This window comes from Pongo abelii, chromosome 13 (assembly GCF_028885655.2).
Source record: "Pongo abelii isolate AG06213 chromosome 13, NHGRI_mPonAbe1-v2.0_pri, whole genome shotgun sequence".
Classification (NCBI taxonomy): domain Eukaryota; kingdom Metazoa; phylum Chordata; class Mammalia; order Primates; family Hominidae; genus Pongo; species Pongo abelii.
This window is the reverse complement of record NC_071998.2, coordinates 84,220,332-84,239,913: the sequence shown is the minus strand read 5'-3', so window position 1 is coordinate 84,239,913 and position 19,582 is coordinate 84,220,332. Positions and strand designations below refer to the sequence as shown.

Sequence of the window (19,582 nt, the reverse complement as noted above, 5' to 3'; positions counted from 1 at the left end):
ACAGAGCAAGACTCGGTCTCATTAAAAAAAGAAAAAAAAAAAAAGAAAGAAAAAGCAAACTGCATTACTATGGTCCACAGAAAACCAGTCACATGAGCCACCAACAGAAGAGAACACCAACTAAGACCAAGGGAAGCCATGTTCCTAGCACCGTGCCGTCCCTGCTCCCAGCTGAGGCTTGGAGGAGGCCTACCCTGCTGATCACACGGAGAAGAGCCAGGACTCCCAGGCCACCCGCACACAGCGGGATGGCATCTCCAACAGTCCCGTGGGGAAGCAGCGTCACTGTGCCCTGAAGACTCATGTTTGAGACAGGCAGGCAGCGCCGCTCTGTCAGCCGGCTGGACAGTTTTACATCTCAGGGAAGGGCACTGTGTCATGGATGTAAATGACATGGCACAGCAATATCTGTGGTGTCTAGTGGTGATGAAGTCCAGGTGCTGTTAATGGAGGAAATGCTAAATTGCAGTTAGACATTAATGAAAATAGAGATGCAATGCTTTTTCATTGTGATACATGGGACCCCAAATTCTCCCTAGACCTCTGGACCCAGCATAAGGCCCCTGTGCCTGCTGGCCAGGCTAGGGTGTGGGGACCTTACCACGGCACGTTTCCTTGGTGAGGCCATGTCAACGTTCCTCATTTCTCACACTTAGGACCCCTCCCATGAGTGGGGGGAATGCAGCCCTCCAAGGAGCTGGTGGTCTCAGACCTGCCACCCCACAGCCAGAGGTTTCTGGCCCCAGGCCACTAGTGTTTTCCCTGCCAGTGCAGGTGATTTCTGGAAGGAGGGTGCCTGGAAGGTGGGTGTGGGGGTGGTGGGTGACTTCAAACCTCCGAAGACCAGAGGGAAGTCTCTGCCTCATGGAGCTTTGTGAGCAAAGGCCAGGAGGCACCCAGGACCCCGAGTCTGTGCCAGCTGGCATCGGGAGGACTTGGAGATCAGCCTCCCCGGGGCCGTCACCTCCAGGGCCCTGCAAAGAATAGAGCTATCCTGAGCGTGCCAGGGTCCTGGGAATGTCCCCCCACCCCCGTCACATCCCAGTCACCTGGCTGGCCGAGGGCCACCAGAGAGGAAATAGTTTGAAAAACCAAAGTCCTTTCTGCCCCAAAATATTTTTTATTCTTGCATTACATTTGTGTTTCCAATTGTGAATAAAAAATGCTTAGAAAGTGGTTACAAAACAGCGTGAACTGGACAGGAGGAGCAGCTGGCCCTGAGGGTCCGTCACTTCTCCACTTAGACGGCGTGAAGTGGGCCTGGCGTCTAGGCGGGGTCAGTCAGGCTTCTCACTCTCAGGATCTGGAAAACAAAACCGCGCAGCTGACTGTGGGCCCACCGTGGTGCTGGCCACTCGCCAAGGGCCAGGCCCTGACACCCTCCCAGGAGCTGCCGACGGGAAGGCTGCACCAGCTCTGCCGTGACCCACGCCCTGTGTAGATGGTCTTGTCCTCAGCACAGCCCTGGCAGCCTCTGTCACCTGGGCCACCCTTCTGTGTGTGACCAGTCAGCACACTGAACGGCTGCCAGAAACCCAAACAGACGCTCTGCTGCTGTACCGTCTGGAGCATCTGGGGAGCGAGCTGCCCTCCAACACCCAAAACAGGAGGCTCTGGGATGAGCATTCCTCCCCCTCCATGCAGAAGCTCGAAGGCTGGTGCTGCAGCTCTCTGAGGAGGTGGCCCCACAGCCAAGGCAGCCCCCACAATGGACCGGGCGGGAGACACTGGGACCCTCAGCTTGCTCACGTGAGGCCTGCAATGCACATGCAGGAGGGCCCACTGTCAGCTCGAAGCTGTCTTTAGTGGGAGGCCGGGGGGCTGGCTGCCACCATGTGCTGAGTCCCACAGGATGAGTCCCCACCCTGGATGGCCACCTTCCCTAAGGCCCCTGTGCCTACCAGGAAAGCCACTGCCCCTTGCATGATCCACAGGCAACCCCAGCCCCAAGTCCTCCTCTCAACAAGTCCAAGCTCATCTGAGGACCTCCCACTTCCCCTGAGCTCGGCCCACCTGGAGCAAAGAGGGTGGCCTCAGGGGCTGCAGCAAGTAATGCAAACCAAGCCTCCTGGAGACGGGCTGCAGCTGTGTCTCGCTGAACAGGAGGCTGGCTCCCTCCATCATGGGCACAGCCCGTGGCACTGCTAAGTGTAACCAGGTGCAGAGTGGTGGGAAGCCCAGCCAGCTAACCCGACCAGCAGAGCTGACCGTGCTCAGGGCCCAGGCCACAGCTGGCGGGGGCAGTATTGGGGGCCAGGCAGCCCTGCCAGATGCCCTGCTCTCAGACCCCTGCTGGGGCCAGCCCAGCCCAGCACCCAGCAGCACCCGCAGCCCCTCAGCGCCCTCCTCCAGAGGTGTGGATGCAGCTGAGCCCAGAACTGGCTCCCAACTCCTGTGCTCCCTAGGAGGCTGGTTGCTTTGGATTTTATATGGACAGAGGGTAAGAAAAAGATGTTGTTTCACACTGTTTTCGAGCAAAAGTGTTTATTTTTCTCCTTCAGATATACAGTCTCTTGGGGATTCCGTGCCACTGACCACCATGTACAAGGAAGGGATTCACAGGTAAGGGGGACAGGTGAGGGCAGCCCCCACTTCACTCAAGGAACAGGGCAAGGGGGCCCAGTACAGAGAACAGAAATCTCTTACGACAGCATCGTGCCCTGGCAGAAGATTCTGCATAATCACCTAGAAAATTCAATTCTAACTGAATTGATGGAATAATAGATTTGAACCAAAATAATTTACCCAGTTCTAATAAGTACAGAAACTATACAATTCACAGCTGGGCAGTCCCAAGCAGTCTGCTTTCCAGTGGGAGGTGGAGGAGGCTGGGGCCTTCCCCTCCCACCAAGGGCTGTGTTGTGCCCACTGGGGACGAGTCCCACCGAAATCTCCAGGAGAAGAATGACCCCGCCCTCCGCAGAGCAGGCTTAGGGCTGGACGGGAGAGCGGTCTGCATGCCAGGGGTGAGCAGAGCCACAGGCCTCCATGGAAATCATGGAGAAGGGAGGCAAGTGGGCAGGAGAGAGGGCGGCCTCTCCAGCTGAAGGAGCTGCGCTTGTCTCCACAGGGTGGGCGGGCAGCCAGAGTTTCTATGCCCAACACACACCTTATCCTCACTCACAGCAGCCCACTGGCACCGAGGGCATGTCTGCTCACCTAATGTTTTCTGGCGGATTTCTCATGGCCCAGCGCAACAGCTGACATTCCCTACTGAGCAAGCAGCTCTGCTAGTGTGCCCTGCCCCAGCGTCCTGCCGTCTCTCAGCCCCTGGATGAGCCCAGGGAACCGGCACTCTACTGAGGACAAAGCAGGGCTCACCTAGCATTGGAAGCTCTTCAATACTTAAGGTAGCTAATTCAATGTTTGTAAAAGGCATTTACAACAGAAAACCAAAGATTGAACTTCAGCTTCAGATTTGTAAACCATTCACATCTCTGCAACTTAAAACAGTAAATAAAGATTATCAATGCACAAGCCAATTGCAAATGAAACCTTTTCCAATAATTTTTTAAACATATCTTTTCATCAGGGAACGGAAAAGCTGGCATTCAAGGCACTGTACTTCTGCAGGGTGACGACAAGGTTCTAACCATCAACTCAAGTATAGGAAGTGGGTGTGGAGACGGCGCGTGGACCACAGGAACCTAGGAGCGAACAGGGTCTGAAGCCGCAAAGGAAGCAGTCTTGCTGCCCACCCGCTGTCCCCCTCGCGGCTGAGTGCTGTGCCCACAGCAGGCGGTGGGGGGGACTTGGAGGCCAAACCACACCTGGTTTCTCCGGGCGGTTCCGAGGGCGCCATCTGGCAAGGGACAGGGCAGAAGGCTACGTGATCCGCAGCCGGGGGCCAGGCATGCTGACCACAGGTGGCTGCAAGAAGACTGGCAGCACGGGCACCTGGGGGGGGTTCCAGCTGCCCTGTGCCCCCAGCTGGCCCACCTGGCCTGCCCAGGGCCCCCAGGACACTGGAGCTGGGAGCAGGCCTCCGTACTGACCCAGAGGCAGCGCACAGGGTGGGGTTGGGAGGCTGGAGAGAGCAGTACCTGGTGTGGGCACGGACAGGGCCGGGGCGGCTCCGGGAATGACCGTGGTGGACAGAGGGCCGGGCGCTGGGGGCAGACGTGGCATCCCCACTCCTGCTCGAGGTGCGGTCATCTATGAAACACAGAGACGAGAAGAGGAAGGTACACGTGGCTGCAATCAGTTGGCCTCCTTTAGTGGCCCCCAGGGTGCCGCAGTTTCTCCATCCTCAGGAGACAGCAGTCCTGGAACCTGCTGTGACAGGCACCCTCTCAGGGCTGACACCAGAATGATGGTGTGGGGCCAGGAACCATCACCCTCCCTTGTTTCCTTCCCCAAGCTGCAGCCTGATAGCCTCTAGGCCACACACCTGGGTGTCCACCAGCCAAAATGGGCCTTGGAGGAGGACTAGTGGGGCCTGGACCCTGAGGACGCATGAGTGGCCCCACACGCCTCTACTCAGCCACCACAAAGGCCTCCTGCTTGGCTGGTCAGTGCCCTCACAGGAGCATGAACCACCCAGGAGCTGGCAGGAGCAGAGCCCCAGGACCTGGGCAAAGCAAGTGTGCAGGGAGGTGATGGCAAGGCAGCCCTTCCACTGTCCCAGCCCGGGGAGAAGCTGTATGCGGGGTGTGCCCCAGGAAGGCAAGGCTGCTGGCCACGGGGAGTCACTCCTCTCCACTCCAGGGAGGGCCCCACTGGGCACTCTTCACAGGTACACAGAGGGCACTCGGTGACTTCCACACCCCTTCCTGGAAATCATGCTCGGCAGTCAGGGGCTGGAGGGGCCTCCTCATCTGGAAGGGCCTCTACGGAACCGACAGCTGAGCCCCTGCCCACGACAAAATGCCCAACACCTCCCCAAGGTGCCTCCATGCTTCCAGTCGACACCGCGGGAATCTCCAGGCGGGGAGGAAAAGGAGTCAACCGCACAGACTGGACAGAGAGAAGGAGAACTGGCCTCGTGCAGATGACAAGACTGTGTGTGCAGAAAACCCACAAGAATGGACAAACCAATTTCTAGAACTAATAGCAAATTTAGCACAATTGCAGGATATGGGGTACGAAAGTCAACCATAGTTTTATATTCTAGCAACAGGAAGCTGGAAAAGGAAATTTAAAGAAAAATAACGTTGATAATAGCATTCCAAAACATCAGCTACCTAGGGATAAATTTAATGAAAGAGGTATAACATCTTTACACTGCAGAGAAACAAAAAAGATGCCAGCAAACAGACACTACATTCACAGGAACGCTCATGTTGTTCATATGTCAAACCTCACCCAGCTAATCAACAGACTGAGTACACTCCCAGTTGAAATCCCAGTGGGCTAGCCTGCAGAAAGTGACAGGCTGTTCCTAAAACATGGAAATATTAACGACCTGAAAAAAATCAAGAAATTCTTGAAGCAGATCAACACTGAAAGTCTTTCCTGAGCAAAGATTAAACTTACTAGAAAACTTCAGTCATTAAGAGAGTGTGGTGTTGCCACAATGATAAAGGAATTGCTAAAGGAAACAAAATAGCAAATTCAGAAATGGACCTACACACAGATGGCCACTTGACGAATGTCTGCTCAATTCAGTGCAATTCAATATGGAGAGGAAGGGGCTGGAACGATCAGATATGCATAGAGGAAAAAAACAGATTGACCTCTGCATCAAAATATACTCAAGAGTTCATTTGAGATGGCTCATGGATCAAAAGCAATAGCTAAAGCTGCAAAGCTTTTAGGAAAAACAAAATTAAAATTTTTACCATTTCATGTTCACCATTAAGAAAGTGAAAATACAAACCACAGATTGGTAGACTATATCCATTATATACACACACACACACACACACACACACACACACACACACACACACACACACACACACACACACACACACACACACACACACACACAAGGGGTCTTCAAAAAGTTCATGGAAAATACATATCATGAAAAAACTATGCATGACTTTCAAAAAAAATCTTTGCACCCAAATAAACTTGTACTAACTTATTACAGCATGTCTGAAGAGGAGGTAGTCTGAGGCACTAAGAAGGAGAAGACTTCAGTTTGAAAAGAGCCCCTATCACAATAACGTGAATTCTGCCAAGCAAGAACCAACATCACATGTATGGTGAAGCTTGGGTGGAAGAATGGTGAGATCACTGATGCTTTCTGAAAAGTTTACGGGGTCCACGTCCCCAAAGAAAATAGCAGTTTACAAATGGTTGACTTGTTTTAAGAAGGGATGAGACCATGCTGAAGACGGAGCCCACAGCGGCAGGCCATCCGCATCACTTTGTGAGGAAAACACTCATCTGGTCTGAGCCGTAACTGCAGAGGACCGGTGGTTAACAGCAGAAATAGTGGCCAACACCACAGACATCTCAGTAGGTTGAGCTTACACAATTCTGACAGAAAAATAAAAGTTGAGCAGACTTTCCACTCAATGGGTGCCAAAACCATTGCGCCCACATCGGGCGCAGAGAAGAGCAGAGCTGTCAGTGGTAACTTTGAACAAGTGGGATGGAGATCCTGAAGCTCTGTTTGAACTGTAGTGACATGAAACATGGCTTTCCCGCTATGGTCCTGAAGACAAAGCGCAGTCAAGGCAATGGCACTGAGGGCTGGAAGTGGTCCCATCAGAGCAAAAGTGGGCCAGTCAAGAGCAGATTGTGGCAACAGCTTTTGGGATGCTTAAGGCATTCTGCTTGCTGACTTTCTGGAGGGGTAACAAGGAATGGTAACATCTGCTTAGTATGAGAATGTTTAGGGAATGTTAGCCAAAGCTTCAGCAAAACCCCCCCCGGGAAAGCTTCCCCAGAGAGTCCATCTCCATCACGACAATGCTCCTGCTCATTCCTCTCATCAAAGAGTGATTTTGCAAGAGTTTCTATGGGAAATCATCAGGCATCCACCCTACAGTCCTGATTTGGCTCCTTCTGACTTCTTTTTGCTTCCTAATTTTGAAACATCTGTAAAGGGCACCCATTTTTTGTCAATTAATAATGTAAAAAAGACTCCATGGCCACGGTTAAATTCCCAGGACCATTAGGTCTTTAGGGAGGGACTAAATGGCTGGCATCATTGCTTATAAAAGTGTCTTGAACTTGATGGTGCTTGTGTTAAGAAAAAAGTTTGTATTTCTTCTTTAGTAGCTATAACTATAGGTATGCTATAACTATAGGTATGTGCCACCATGCCCAGCTATTTTTTTTTTTTTTCAGACAGGGTTTTGCTCTGTCGCCCAGGCTGGAGTGCAGTGGCACTATCTCGGCTCATTGCAGCCATGACCTCCTGGGCTCAAGCGATCCTCTCACCTCGGCCTCCTTAGTAGCTGTAACCATAGGTATGCACCACCATGCCCAGCTGTTTTTTTATTTTTATTTTTTTTGAGACAGACTTTTGCTCTTGTCGCCCAGGCTGGAGTGCAATGGCACAATCTCGGCTCACTGCAACCTCTGCCTCCCAGGTTCAAGCGATTCTCCTGCCTCAGCCTCCTGAGTAGCTGGGATTACAGAAGCCCACCACCATGCTGGGCTAATTTTTTTTTTTTTTTTTGTACTTTTTCACCATGTTGGCCAGGCTAGTCTTGAACTCCTGACCTCAGGTGATGCACCCGCCTCGGCCTCCCAAAGTGCTGGGATTACAAGCGTGAGACACTGCACCCGGCAGCCCAGCTAATTTTTGTATTTTTTGTAGAGATAGGGTTTTGCCATATTGCAAAGGCTGGTCTTGAACTCCTGGACTCAATCAATCCACCTGCCTCAGCCTCCCTAAGTGCTGGGATTACAGGTGTGAGCTACCACGGCCAGCCATATATTTCTTATTTTTATCTTTTAATTCCATTTTTCTGTGAACTTTTGGAAGCCCCCTTGTATATGACAAAAGATATATGATGAACTCCCACAAATCAATAATAAAAAGATAAACAAATCAACTTTTAAATGGTCACTATCCTTGACCAGGGACTTTTTAAAAGACAGCTGATAAGAATATGAAAAGGTGCTCTAAGGCAAATTAAACAATAATGAGAAACCTACTACTAGACCTCAAATTCTTTTTGCAAATACAATTTCAACTACAATGTCCTACACAGAATATTTTAAGTCACAAGAAAAGACAAGGCAATATAAAGAAAAACTAGGACAAAGAGCAAACAAAAACTAAAAAATATTATGTGAAGGAGATACAAGATAGAGAATTTTGGTAAAGAGTTAGAAACTATTTTTTTTTTTTAAAGATACAGCAGATGTGGTTAAAAAAAAAAAAAAAAGAATTCAACTGAAAAACACAATAACCCAAATTAAAAACTGAATGGATAGGTTTAACAGCAGTTTAGACACAAAGTAAAATTTAGTGACCTAAAATCTAAAGCAAATAAAACAGGAAGGTATGATTCATTCAAAGGAAAATATTTAACTGACAAAAACATCCCCAAGGAAGCCTAGACATTGGACTTAGTAAACAAAGGCTTTAAACCAACTGTCTTAAATGTGCTCAAAGAACTGAAGGAAGCCATGGACACAGAACTACAGGAAGTCAGGAAAATCACAGAGGAACACAATGAGGATATCAATAGATAGGAATTATGAAGGGGATCAAGTGGAACTAGAAGAGCTGAAAACAATAACTGACACTTACAAATTCACTAGAGGGGTTCACCGGCAGATCTGAGCAGGCAGAATAAAGAATCAGCGAGCTGGAGACACTTACAATGGAAATGATCGTGTGAGGAGCAGAGGAAAAAGGTGGCAGAGTGGACAGAGCCAGAGGGTGGTCCACCATGAAGTGGATGAGTACAACATTACGGGAGTCACAGGAGAGGCGAACCCAGAGATGAAGGCTAACTCTTATGCTGCAGTGACTCTCCACAAGGGGACCAAGACCATTCAAGGGGGAAAGCAGTTTTCAACAACTTCTACTGGGAAAACTGGATATGTACATACCAGAAAAAGAAGGTGGAGCCCTGCCTTGCCTCACAAAAATCAACTCTATCCCAGCACTTTGGGAGGCCGAGGCGGGCGGATCATGAGGTCAAGGGATCGAGACCATCCTGGCCAACATGGTGAAATCCCGTCTCTACTAAAAATAAAATAAAATAATTAGCTGGGCATGGTGGTGCAAGCCTGTAGTCCCAGCTGCTTGGGAGGCTGAGGCAGGAGAATTGCTTGAACCCGGGAGGCGGAGGTTGCGGTGAGCTGAGATCACGCCACTGCACTCCAGCCTGGCAACAGAGTGAGACACGATCTCAGGAAAAAAAGAAAAAAAAATCAACTCTAAATGGACCAAAGTTCTAAATGTCAAAGCGAAAACCAGAAAACTCTTAGTAGAAAACTTAAGGAAAAGGTTTCACAGCATTGGATTTGGCAGTGATTTCTTGGATATTACACTAAAGGCACAGGCAACAAATGTAAACAAGACAAATTTTAAAACTTTCGTGCATCCAAAGGCACTATCGACAGATCATATATCTGATAAGGGTTTAATATCTGGATTATGCAGAAAATTCCTAAAACTCAACAATGAAAAAAACGAGCTGATTCAAACATTGGCAGAAGACTTCAACAAATACTTCTTCAAGGAAGACATAGAAACAGCCAATAAGCACATGAAAAGCTGCTCAATATCACTACTCAATTAGGAAAATGTAAAGCAAAACCACAAGATACCACTTCACACCTGAGAGGATGGCTACCATCAAAAACCAGAAAGGATCGCTGAACGCGGTGGCGCACGGTGGCTCACGCCTGTAATCCCAGCACTTTGGGAGGCCGAGGCAGGTGGATCACTTGAGGTCAGGGGTTCGAGATCAGCCTGACCAACATGGTGAAACCCTGTCTCTACTAAAAATACAAAAATTAGCTGGCCGTGGTGGCAGATGCCTGTAATCCCAGCTACTCGGGAGGCAGGAGAATTGCTTGAACCTAGAGGGTAGAGGTTACAGTGAGCCGAGATCGTGCCATTGCACTCCAGCCTGGGCAAAAGAGCAAAACTCCGTCTCGAAAAACAAAAAAAAAACCACACACACACACAAAACAAAAAAACCCAGAAAGGAAATCTTCTGTTGGCACAGATGTGGAGAAATTAGAAGCTTTGTGCACTGTTAGTGGAAATGTCAAATGGTATAGCTGTTATTGAAAATAGTTCCTCGAAAAACTATCATACAATTACCATATGATCTAGCAATTCCACTTCTGGGTTTATACCCAAAAGGATAAAAGCAGGGTCTTGAAGGGATGCTTGTACACCTATGTTCACAGCAGATTAATAACAGCTAAAAGATGGAAGCCACCCAAGTGTCCACTGACAGAACTGACAGACAATCCCGTAATAGGATTCCACTGAAAATGGATGTGGTACACAGATACAATGAACTACACTCAGCCTTCAAAGGAAAGGAAATTCGGACATGCTACAACATGGATGTCATCAAGGGTGACCTTGGAGGACATTTTGCTAAGTAGACTAAGCCAGTGGAAAAAGACAGATACCGTGTGATTCCACTCTATGAGGTACATAGAGGAGTCAAAGTCAGAGAGACCAGAAGCAGAATGGAAGTTGCCAGGGGCTGGGGGAGGGACAATAGGGAGTTATTGTTTAATGGGTACAGAGTTTCACACAATAAAAAGAGATGGAGATGAACGGTGGTGGTGGCTGCACAGTATTCTGAATTTATTTATTTTTGAGACAGGGTCTTGCTCTGTCACCCAGGCTGGAGTACAGTGGTGTGATCATAGTTCACTGCAGCCTCCAACTCCTGGGCTCCAGCGATCCTCCCACCTCAGCCTCCCGGGTGGCCGGGACCACAGGCATGTGCAACCACACCTGGCTGATTTTAAAAAGTTCTGATACATACTACAATATGGATGCACCTTGAAAACACTGTATCAAATGAAATAAACCATTCACCAAAGGGCACATACTGTGTGATTCCATTTCTATGAGGTACTTAGAGTAGTCAGTCGTAGAGACAGAAAGAAGGATAGAGGCTACCAGGGCCTGGGAAACCAGAGGTGCCAGAGAGGGGGCTGAGGAACTAGTGTTTAATGGGGACAGAGTTTCCCTGGGGAAGATGAAAAGGTTCAGTGGATGGATGGTGATGGTTGCACAATGCTCTGAATGTACTTCACGCCACTGAACTGTATGCTTGAAAATGTGTAAAATTGTAAGTTTTGTGTTATATATATATTTTACCGTGACAAAAATAAAAGTTTAAAAAACTCTTAATACTTAAAAAGAATCCAGAACATCTGAACAACAGTTAGCTCTGCTAATCCTGAACGCTGATATGGCTGGAGCCCAGGCAGCAGAGATGAGCCTGCCCAGGCTCCAGGTGCAGCCTCACAGAGCTGTGGGGCCATGTTCAGGATTCCTGACTTTGTCCTAGAATAATGGGGTTCCACTGAAAATAAATTTGAGGACTCAGACTGGTGGAGGTGTACCTGTCAAGAGGACCCTGCAGTTGTTCAGAACAGAAGTCACAGTGGCGGAGCTTGGGAGTGTGGATGTGGAGAGAAGGAACCAGATTCAGCTCCAGCATCATTGGAACAGCAACAAAGACTGACAGCCGGGTCAAGAGCCAGTCCTGGAAGATCTCCACGAACTGCAAGCACTAAGTCTGCTCTCCTACCACAGTGCAGCCACACGAAAACACACTGACAAAAGGTCATCTGAAAACTAACAACCACACTTACTTCAAATAGCAACAGAAATTATGAAATATTTTCAAACAAAGGTTAATGAAAATGCTGCACATACTTTTGGGATGCAGCTAAAACCATTAGTGGGCACTTTATAGCCTTGAATGCCTGCATTACAACGGAAAGGCTAGAAATCAATGAACATATCGTAAGAAACTTTCCACAACAACAAAATTCACCCAAAGATAGAAGGCAAGAAATAATAAAATAAATTAATGAAACATACAATAAAGACTATCAAACACAAAATGTGTTCTTTGAATAGGCTAATAAAATGTACATCCCTAAAGAGATTGCATAAAGAGAGAGAAAGAGCAAAGGAGAGGCAGAGAGAGAGGAGGCAGAAATCACCAACATCAGGAATGAAATCAGGACATCACTGTAAATCCTGCAAATGGAAAAAATAATAGCTATTATGGATACTTTTATGGCAATTAATTTAAAATTTTAGATAAATTTAGAGGAGAGATACCAATTGCCAGAAAGGCAGAATTTAACAAAACAAAACAGAAAATCCAAATGGTGTTGAAAGTGTAGAAGAAATTGAATCCAGAGTAACAACTGTACCCTCAAGGAATGAACAGGTGTGTGACAAATACAGCAAAAATGTTAATTAGAGTGTACGTAGTGGGTCCTATGGATGTTCACTCTTCTGTGTGTTTGAAAAATTTTAAGGTAAAAGATCATAGAGGAAAGTATCCCACGCTAAAAAACACAAAAACAAAACTCCAGTCCAGATGGATTCACGAATGACCTTTACTAAATATTTCAGATAGAAATAACACCAGTCTTCCACAAACCCCTCCAGAAAGCTGAAAAACAGCAGATGCTTCTCCAACTCCCGCTGACATCAAACAAGTTAGGTGTGAAAACCTAGGACAGCAGGTCCTCACTTCTGCCCCACTTTGGCTCAGGTGCATGTGAGCTACAGCCCGACGCTGGTGTCAGTTGGGTGACATGCACACCTGCCCTGGTCTCCAACCTGGGCACAAACAGAACTCAGGCAGAGGTGGGCCTGTCTGCCAAGACCAGGGCTACCTGCTCTGAGTGCGGGGCTTGGGCTGCCCAGGCTGGGGCTGCTGCTGTATCTGAGCTGTGGAGTCACAGCCCCGGCCTGGCCTGGCCTGTCCTTTCCACCTGCCAGCTGCGGAGCTGTGGGTGCGTCGCTCACCTCCCAATCTGTAAAGTGGAGAAGCCTAGTTCTTGGGGCTGTGGGGAGAATGAACTTGGATCATGAAAATGAAGAGCTTAACTGGACACCCCTCTGCCACACAGGGTGCTAGCAAATGCTGGAGGCAAGGCTACCCCACCCCAGGAGCACCCGCCCCGCCCGCCCCGCACTCACAGCCCGCGCCTCGCCAGGAGCAGCCCAGCCTGCCTGGGCCTCCATGTCTTGCAGCTTCTGGGTCTGCTTCAGCTGGTTGAGTGTGGGCTTCAGCTGCGCGGCCCCCACCGTCTTGCTCGTCCACTCGTCCACCAGCTTGTGCAGGTCGTCCGTGAAGGTGCCCTTCTTGTTGTTGCTGTTGTTCACCTGCGCCTGGACGTGCAGGGCGGGCTGGGGGCCTGGCTCAGGGCCTGGGGCCAGGCTGCTGGTGGAGGACCCTGGGGAGTCACACACAGGCCAGGATTGGTGACGCCACACACGCGCCCAGGCCCCCAGTGGGCTGGCCGCATTCATTCTTACGTGACAGCTGAGACAATGGTCTCACTTGGGCCAGGCAGCACCTTGCTTCAAGAGGCGGTCGGATTAAGGGGCCTGGCTGCCCAGGGTCAGACATGGTGGGGCATTTCCATGGGCTGTGCCAGGTGGCCATCACCCACCTCAGAAGCCAGGCCAGGGGACAGGACCCTGCAGCAGCCGGCAGCCTCTGCTCAGCATCCACTCTGTGCCCACCGCTGCCCGTCCCCAGACTCACGTGTGAGAGAGCTCAGGAAACTCCTGGCACAGCCAGACACACTGGGCTTCGGAGTCATGGTGCCTAAAGTCAGGTTCCTCGGGCTCTCTCTGGCCTGTGCATCCTCAGCCGTAACATGAGGACGCGGGGCGGTGGAGTACCATGTGCAGAGCGCTCAGCACACGCAGCTGGCTGGCCTGCAGGCAACCCCCTGGCCCACGGGAAAATGCCTGCCAGGGCTGCCTGACTTGCATTCCCATGAATTTTAATGGTCTGGTTGTTTGGAATTCCAGATGTAGAAATTGTCCTGACCAGCGCATTCAAGGAAGGTATTCATAAAGGGTACCCATGCCTGGGGCTGCCTGACGCGGCCCCACCAGCTCCTGCCATGGGCTGCGGCCAACGCCCTGCTGCAGGAGGGAGCTGGGAGCCGCTCTGCTGACCATTAGCACACCAGAGCACTCGGCTGCTTCATTCAAAGCGTTTTTTAAGGGACCAAAATGAGACTTTAAAATTTTTAAATCATACCCTTTCCATGCAACACATGTAATTTCTGGTTGGCAATTTTGAGTAAGCCAATTCAAAAATTTTCTGCATAGAAAAACAATCTAATGACCATCTCTTCAAACAAGCTGTCCCAAAATGTAGTGGACTTTAGTGGCTAGCAATGAAAAAGCACAGACACAGACAATTAAAAATTAGTGATGAGATTTGACACACATGGAGCTATTCCTACATGAAAAGTTCAGCCAGAAAAGAAAAAAAAATATTTTTTCAAGAGAGAGAGATGAGAGAGAGAGAGAGGTGAGTGGCCCAAGGAGACTAATACCCACTCAGTCCTGGCATCTCTCCTCGTGGGGAGGCACTCATCTTTAGGACTTCAAGGAAATACTCATTCCTACGGTTTTGGAAAAGGAGCCAATTAATGATTGGCAATTTGCGGGTGTTCCGGGGAAGGATAAGCCCGTTAGATGTGAACTGGCGAGACCGCACAAACTCTAGGCGCCACGGAGACACACGGGGGAGCCGAGGGCAGCGATCCCGCCAGGCAGAAGCGAAGCGGTGCCCGGCCGAGAGGCATGGAGCAGGCGCGGGGCAGGCACAGGGCAGGCCCACGCCCGCCCGGCCACGGGAACCCTGATGTGCGCTAGCCACGAGAAAGCCCATGCGATGAGAGAGGACAAAGGGGGAAAAAACCCGGATAATTACTACTGCTGTGTTCTTTGCCTAGGCAGAGACGCTTCAGGGCAGACCCTGCAAGGGAAAAAGAAACGACACAAGACCACAGGGTTAGGCAGAACAGCACACACTGGGACACGCTACCACACTAAGCAAAAGTCGTCAGTGTGCAGGGAGGGGCAGACACAGGCAGCAGTTCAGAGAGAGGGCCGACCCGGCCGGGGGAAACGGGGCAGCCCCTGGAGAGAGGGTGCAGGCTCCCACGAGCTTCGCCGAGGGGGCAGAGGTGCCAGGGCCAAGCCCCTAAGCTTCAGGGAGAAGTGTTTGTCTCTAGAAGCATATTCTAAGAAAAGTAAAAGAGAAAGAAAAAAGGAAAAAAAAGAAAAAAGCAAAGCACACTGCTTGGCTTTCAAACATCAGGCTTCTGGGAGCCCCACTGATGGAGGCAGGACACCCTGCTGAGTCGGCCACGGGAGCTCTGGAATGGAGCTGGGCACGGCTGGGCTTGGCCGCCGAAGCCCATTGGAGGTTTTCCAAGTGCAAAAAGATACATTGTTTTGCAGGTTGGAGGCCAAGTCTGGATCTCAGATGGCTGCCTCAGATGAGGTCAGCGGCAAGTGTTGAGTAGGGGACTCGAGGGTTTCTATCTAGGGGCTGACCTCAATGTCTGGGGACACTGCCGCCTCATTAACAAGTCAGTATCCACAAGGGGTAGGGCAAGGCCTCAGCCTGGAACATTTCTGGCCTCCTTCTAACTGGGACCGCCACTAAACCGACTGGTCCCAACTACCCAGAGGCCACCTGGTATACACTGAATGCAATGTCCTAGCCAGTCAGTGCCCAGCCTGGTGGGGACAAGGTCCCCAGGGCAGGCTGGGCCGGAAGGCGCGGCCATCCCTGCTTATCCTATAGGTAGGCAGAGCTGGGACAGGCAAGCACAGGCTCAGACTTCCCCAAGGTCACTCAGCAAAGCCGCACTAGCACGGAGGCTCTGTCTACACTCCAGCCCATGGCCCCTTGCCAGGAGCACACTCCCTCAGCAGCAGGAACACGCTCCTCAGTGCTGTTCCCAGGAGACCTAAAAAGGAGCGACTCTGATCTTCCAGGGACTCAGAAAACCTGGCAACGTCTGCCTTCCTTCTCCAGAAGGGCTCATGCCTCCTGCCTCAGGGGACAGCGGGCAACTTGTCGTCCAGCTCCTTGGCCCAAGCTCGGCCTGAGTTGTGCGTCCTGGACTTGGACACCTAGCTCAACTATTTTTAGTCCATTCTGTCTGTTCCTGAGCTAGTGTGGGGAAAGGTGAAGTGATGTTCTGTTGCAGACCTTACTGTTCAAATAAAAAGGGGGGAGCCCAGCGGGAGGGATCCAGACCAGTGGGCTCTGGGGGAGCAGCTCCAAAGGGCTGTTCCCTGGCTGCTCTGTTCTGAAATGAAACCCTGCCAGGAACACAGAGCTGATATCCCCTCGATGGCTCACTCAAGTTTACAGGGGAGGTATGGCTGGTTTTCTGTAGTGCAGGAGGGGCCCCTGAAGTCTGTGATGCAGCCTAGACTGGGATCCAATATGTAGGGGCACTGGGTGAGCACCAATTTCCCTGGCAGGCTTTGTGGAGGGCTGTAGCCCATGGTCCCATGTAGACAGTCCTAAGCCAGGTGCTTCAAAAAGCTGCTCTGTGCCTATCTGGCAGCTCTTGGTGTGGCTGGAACTCTACATTCAGTGCTAATTCCTGGCTGTTGCCATGCTGGGAAGAACACCAAACAGGCCGGCTGCTGGCTGGGAACCACCAGAGGGAGCCTGGACCTGCGATCAGAGCTGGGACTCACTCACTGCCCTGGGAACCTGGTGTCTGGAGTGTCTGGAGGACACGGCACCTGCTCAGAGCCAGGGAGCAACCCTGGCCCACGGAGGCCTCCATGGGCCCTTCCTAAACTTGGGCCCCAGTGACCAGTGTGCAGACGGCTCCTAGACCTCCAGACAAACTGATGGGTGCCAGCCTTTCAAGGCCACGCTGTTGGACACCACTCACTGCAGACAATGGGGCTGGGGCAGAGACCTCCCCACACTCTGGACAGCCCTGCCCGTCCTTAGGTGGCTCCTTAGTCCACCTCTCCAGAGCCTTGGCCTCGATTGGGCCCTGCCCCTCACTTGCCCACCATGCAGATGGCACCCAAAGACAGCCCCCACCTGGTCCCCTGCTGCTCGCTCTGTGCCAGGACAAGCACCCCCACCTCCTGTCCATAAGGCAGCAACGGGAGAACAAAGGAAACTTTCAGGAGGCTGCCGATTGACGCCAGGCCCACCTCGGTCTCCCTGTGGGGCTTCCATCCCTAGCCAGACCCAGGAAGAGGCGGCACCAAGGCCTTGGACTGCTCAGTGGTGCTGGGGCGGGGGCTTGGTGGCCTCATCCCAGCTGTTGGGGGATCCGCTGCTTTCTTCCCAGAATGTAAAAGTGGCGGCACACGGGACGACAGGAGGGCCGGCTCTCGGACTTGGCATCTCCTGCTTTTGTGCAGCCGACATCAGCTGAAGCCCCCCAGGCGCAAGTGGAGGCTCCCTCCCCACTCCAGCTCTGGCACAAAAACAGCCTGCTCTTGGGGTCAACGGCCCTGCCCTCTGGGTAGCCCGAGCACCTGCCCCATCCACACCCTCGGCCTGTGGCCAAGAAGACATCTCAATCAAGAAGGATTCAAACTGAGGGTGTGTGCCTGGGACAGGGGGACTAAAAAGTGGTCAGCCCCTGAGCAATCTGTCACATTCGCTTTTCACCTCATAGGGGTCAATACTGCCCAGGAGCCCACGGGACAGCTGGGGCAGCCCACCTCCCATCACGGGTGCCCTGGCGGCTTCACCTCAGTCCCCCATGACTTCCCGCGCACCCTCAGGTGGGTCAGCCCCCACTGTGGTCAGCACTGGCTCCCTTTTCTGGCACAGGAGAAAAATGGGCATCCAGGGACAAAACCCCTTTTAAGGTGTCTATGTATTAAACAACCATGTTCTTGAGCCAAAAACTGTCCACAAAGCATGCATTGGGAAGCAGGATCTGCCTTGGCTCTGCCCAGGTAGACCTGGGGCTGTTTTCATGTTGCCTTGAGCTAAATGACCCCACATTGCACTAGGCCCCATTGCACACAGGCCTGCTCCACAGACAGCCCACAGTGGTACGCAGCACTGACCACCCTGGCTGCAGAGGTCAGGGCCTGGTGGGCGCAGTGCAGGGTGAGGGCCCTCCTCTCTGGATGCCCTCCACCCCGAGGCCTCCTGAACACCTGCTGCAAAGGGCCTCGCTGAGCACGCACTCTCTCCTCACCGGGAGCGATGAAAGCATTCCACGGTGGGAGAAGGCCTAGAAGGCATCGTGCAGTGACACCAGAGGGTCCCTGAGCCAAACATGCTGCAGCCAACAGCCAACGTGGAGAAAACCCAAAGAGAGACCAGCATGCAGAAAGAAAGGTCCACAGGGTGCCAGCACCTGCCCGGTCAGGTGGGAAGATCCAGAAGGACCCCAGCTTCTGACAAGCAGAACCAACAGAACCATGACCAGAGGTGCCATCTCAGCATCTGCATCTGACCCTCCCCCTGGCCCCAAGGCCAACATCCCTTAGAATGTACTAGGCCAGGTGCAGTGGCTCCCACCTATAATCCCAGCACTTTGGGAGGCCAACGTGGGTGGATCGCTTGAGCCCAGGAGGTCTAGACCAGCCTAGGCAACATGGTGAGACCCTGTCTCTACTAAAAATACAAAAAAGTAGCTGGGTGTGGTGGTGCAGACCTGTGGTCCCAGCTACTTGGGAAGCTGAGGTGGGAGGATTGCTTGAGTCAGGGAAGCGGAGGTTGCAGTGAGCTGAGATCTTGCCACTGCACTCCAGTCTGGGTAACAGAGCGAGAGTCTGTCTCAAAAAAAAATAAATAAAATAGAGAGAGACTGCTCTGGGGCACTGGGTCATGTGAGCTCCCCACAGCATCTGCTGACCACAAGGGGGCATCTGCAAGCTGGGTGAGAGGTCTATGCCAAGAGGCCCAGCTCACAGGGGTTCCAAGCAGGGCCTTGCACTCCCTAGGGGTCTGTCCACCTGCTGCTCCCAGCCTCCACTGCTTTATTCCCTGTCTTGCACCTTGAGTCAGCTCTGGCCTCTGGAGGTGCCTGCTGCACTGCCCTGCTCTATCGCTGGATACAGCCACCTGGGCACCCACAGCCCATCCTCTGGCCTGGCCTCAACCCACCCTGCCTGGGGCTGTTTCATCTTCTCTGACCTTCACAGAGGCCAGGATCCTTCTATACTTCAAAATTTAACACATTTTATTTTCCTGGAACTGTTTCTCTTCCAGGAAGTGGGGGTGCCCCACACCAGGGCAGTGAGCTGAAAGCTCTCCCTAGGCTCTAGGGAGCAAAGGCTGGGCTGGCTGCGCCGGCTGCCCCTCCCTAGCCACACCTTGGCATCCACCCTGCTCCTCCTCTACTTGCAGCACGACCCCCGACCCCTCGGCGTCTTCCATGCACTGACCTCAGCATCTTCCAAGCCCATCTGCTCACACTACCCCTGCCTGCATCCCTCCCTCCCGGCCTCCAAGCCCGGCGCAATCCCACGGCTTCCGCCCAAGTCCTCAGCCTCTCAGCGCTCACAGGGCTGCCCCCACCCCTGCAGTCTTTCCCCTGGAGGTGCTTGGTCTCCTCACAGACCCCACAGCTCTCCCTTCTCTTTTGGGCTGCCCTGGGGGTTTACTCATGAGCAGCAGATGTGCTGGTGGATGGCTCAACAAGAAGTCCAGCCTCCACAGCCCTGGGGCAC

The 19,582-nt window shown here is 51.8% G+C and overlaps 1 protein-coding gene across 25 annotated transcripts in view; it reads right to left on the bottom strand.

Moving 5' to 3' along the window:
• Window positions 1-1,082: 1,082 nt before the first annotated feature.
• Window positions 1,083-19,582, bottom strand: part of WNK2 (WNK lysine deficient protein kinase 2) — a 141,778-nt gene continuing 123,278 nt past the window's right edge. For 8 of the 25 annotated variants that reach the window (XM_054520248.2, XM_024252713.3, XM_054520226.2 and 5 more), the window contains 4 exons: window positions 14,826-14,870; window positions 13,067-13,323; window positions 4,044-4,155; window positions 2,468-3,802 (listed from right to left, as the gene is read on the bottom strand). In XM_054520248.2, the coding sequence (XP_054376223.2) occupies window positions 3,648-3,802; window positions 4,044-4,155; window positions 13,067-13,323; window positions 14,826-14,870 (569 nt within the window). In that variant the 3' untranslated portion in view covers window positions 2,468-3,647. Of the gene's footprint in view, window positions 1,304-2,467; window positions 3,803-4,043; window positions 4,156-12,459; window positions 12,931-13,066; window positions 13,324-14,825; window positions 14,871-19,582 lie in introns of those variants that run through there. The other 17 variants (XM_054520235.2, XM_054520242.2, XM_054520243.2 and 14 more) reach the window with 9 other exon arrangements.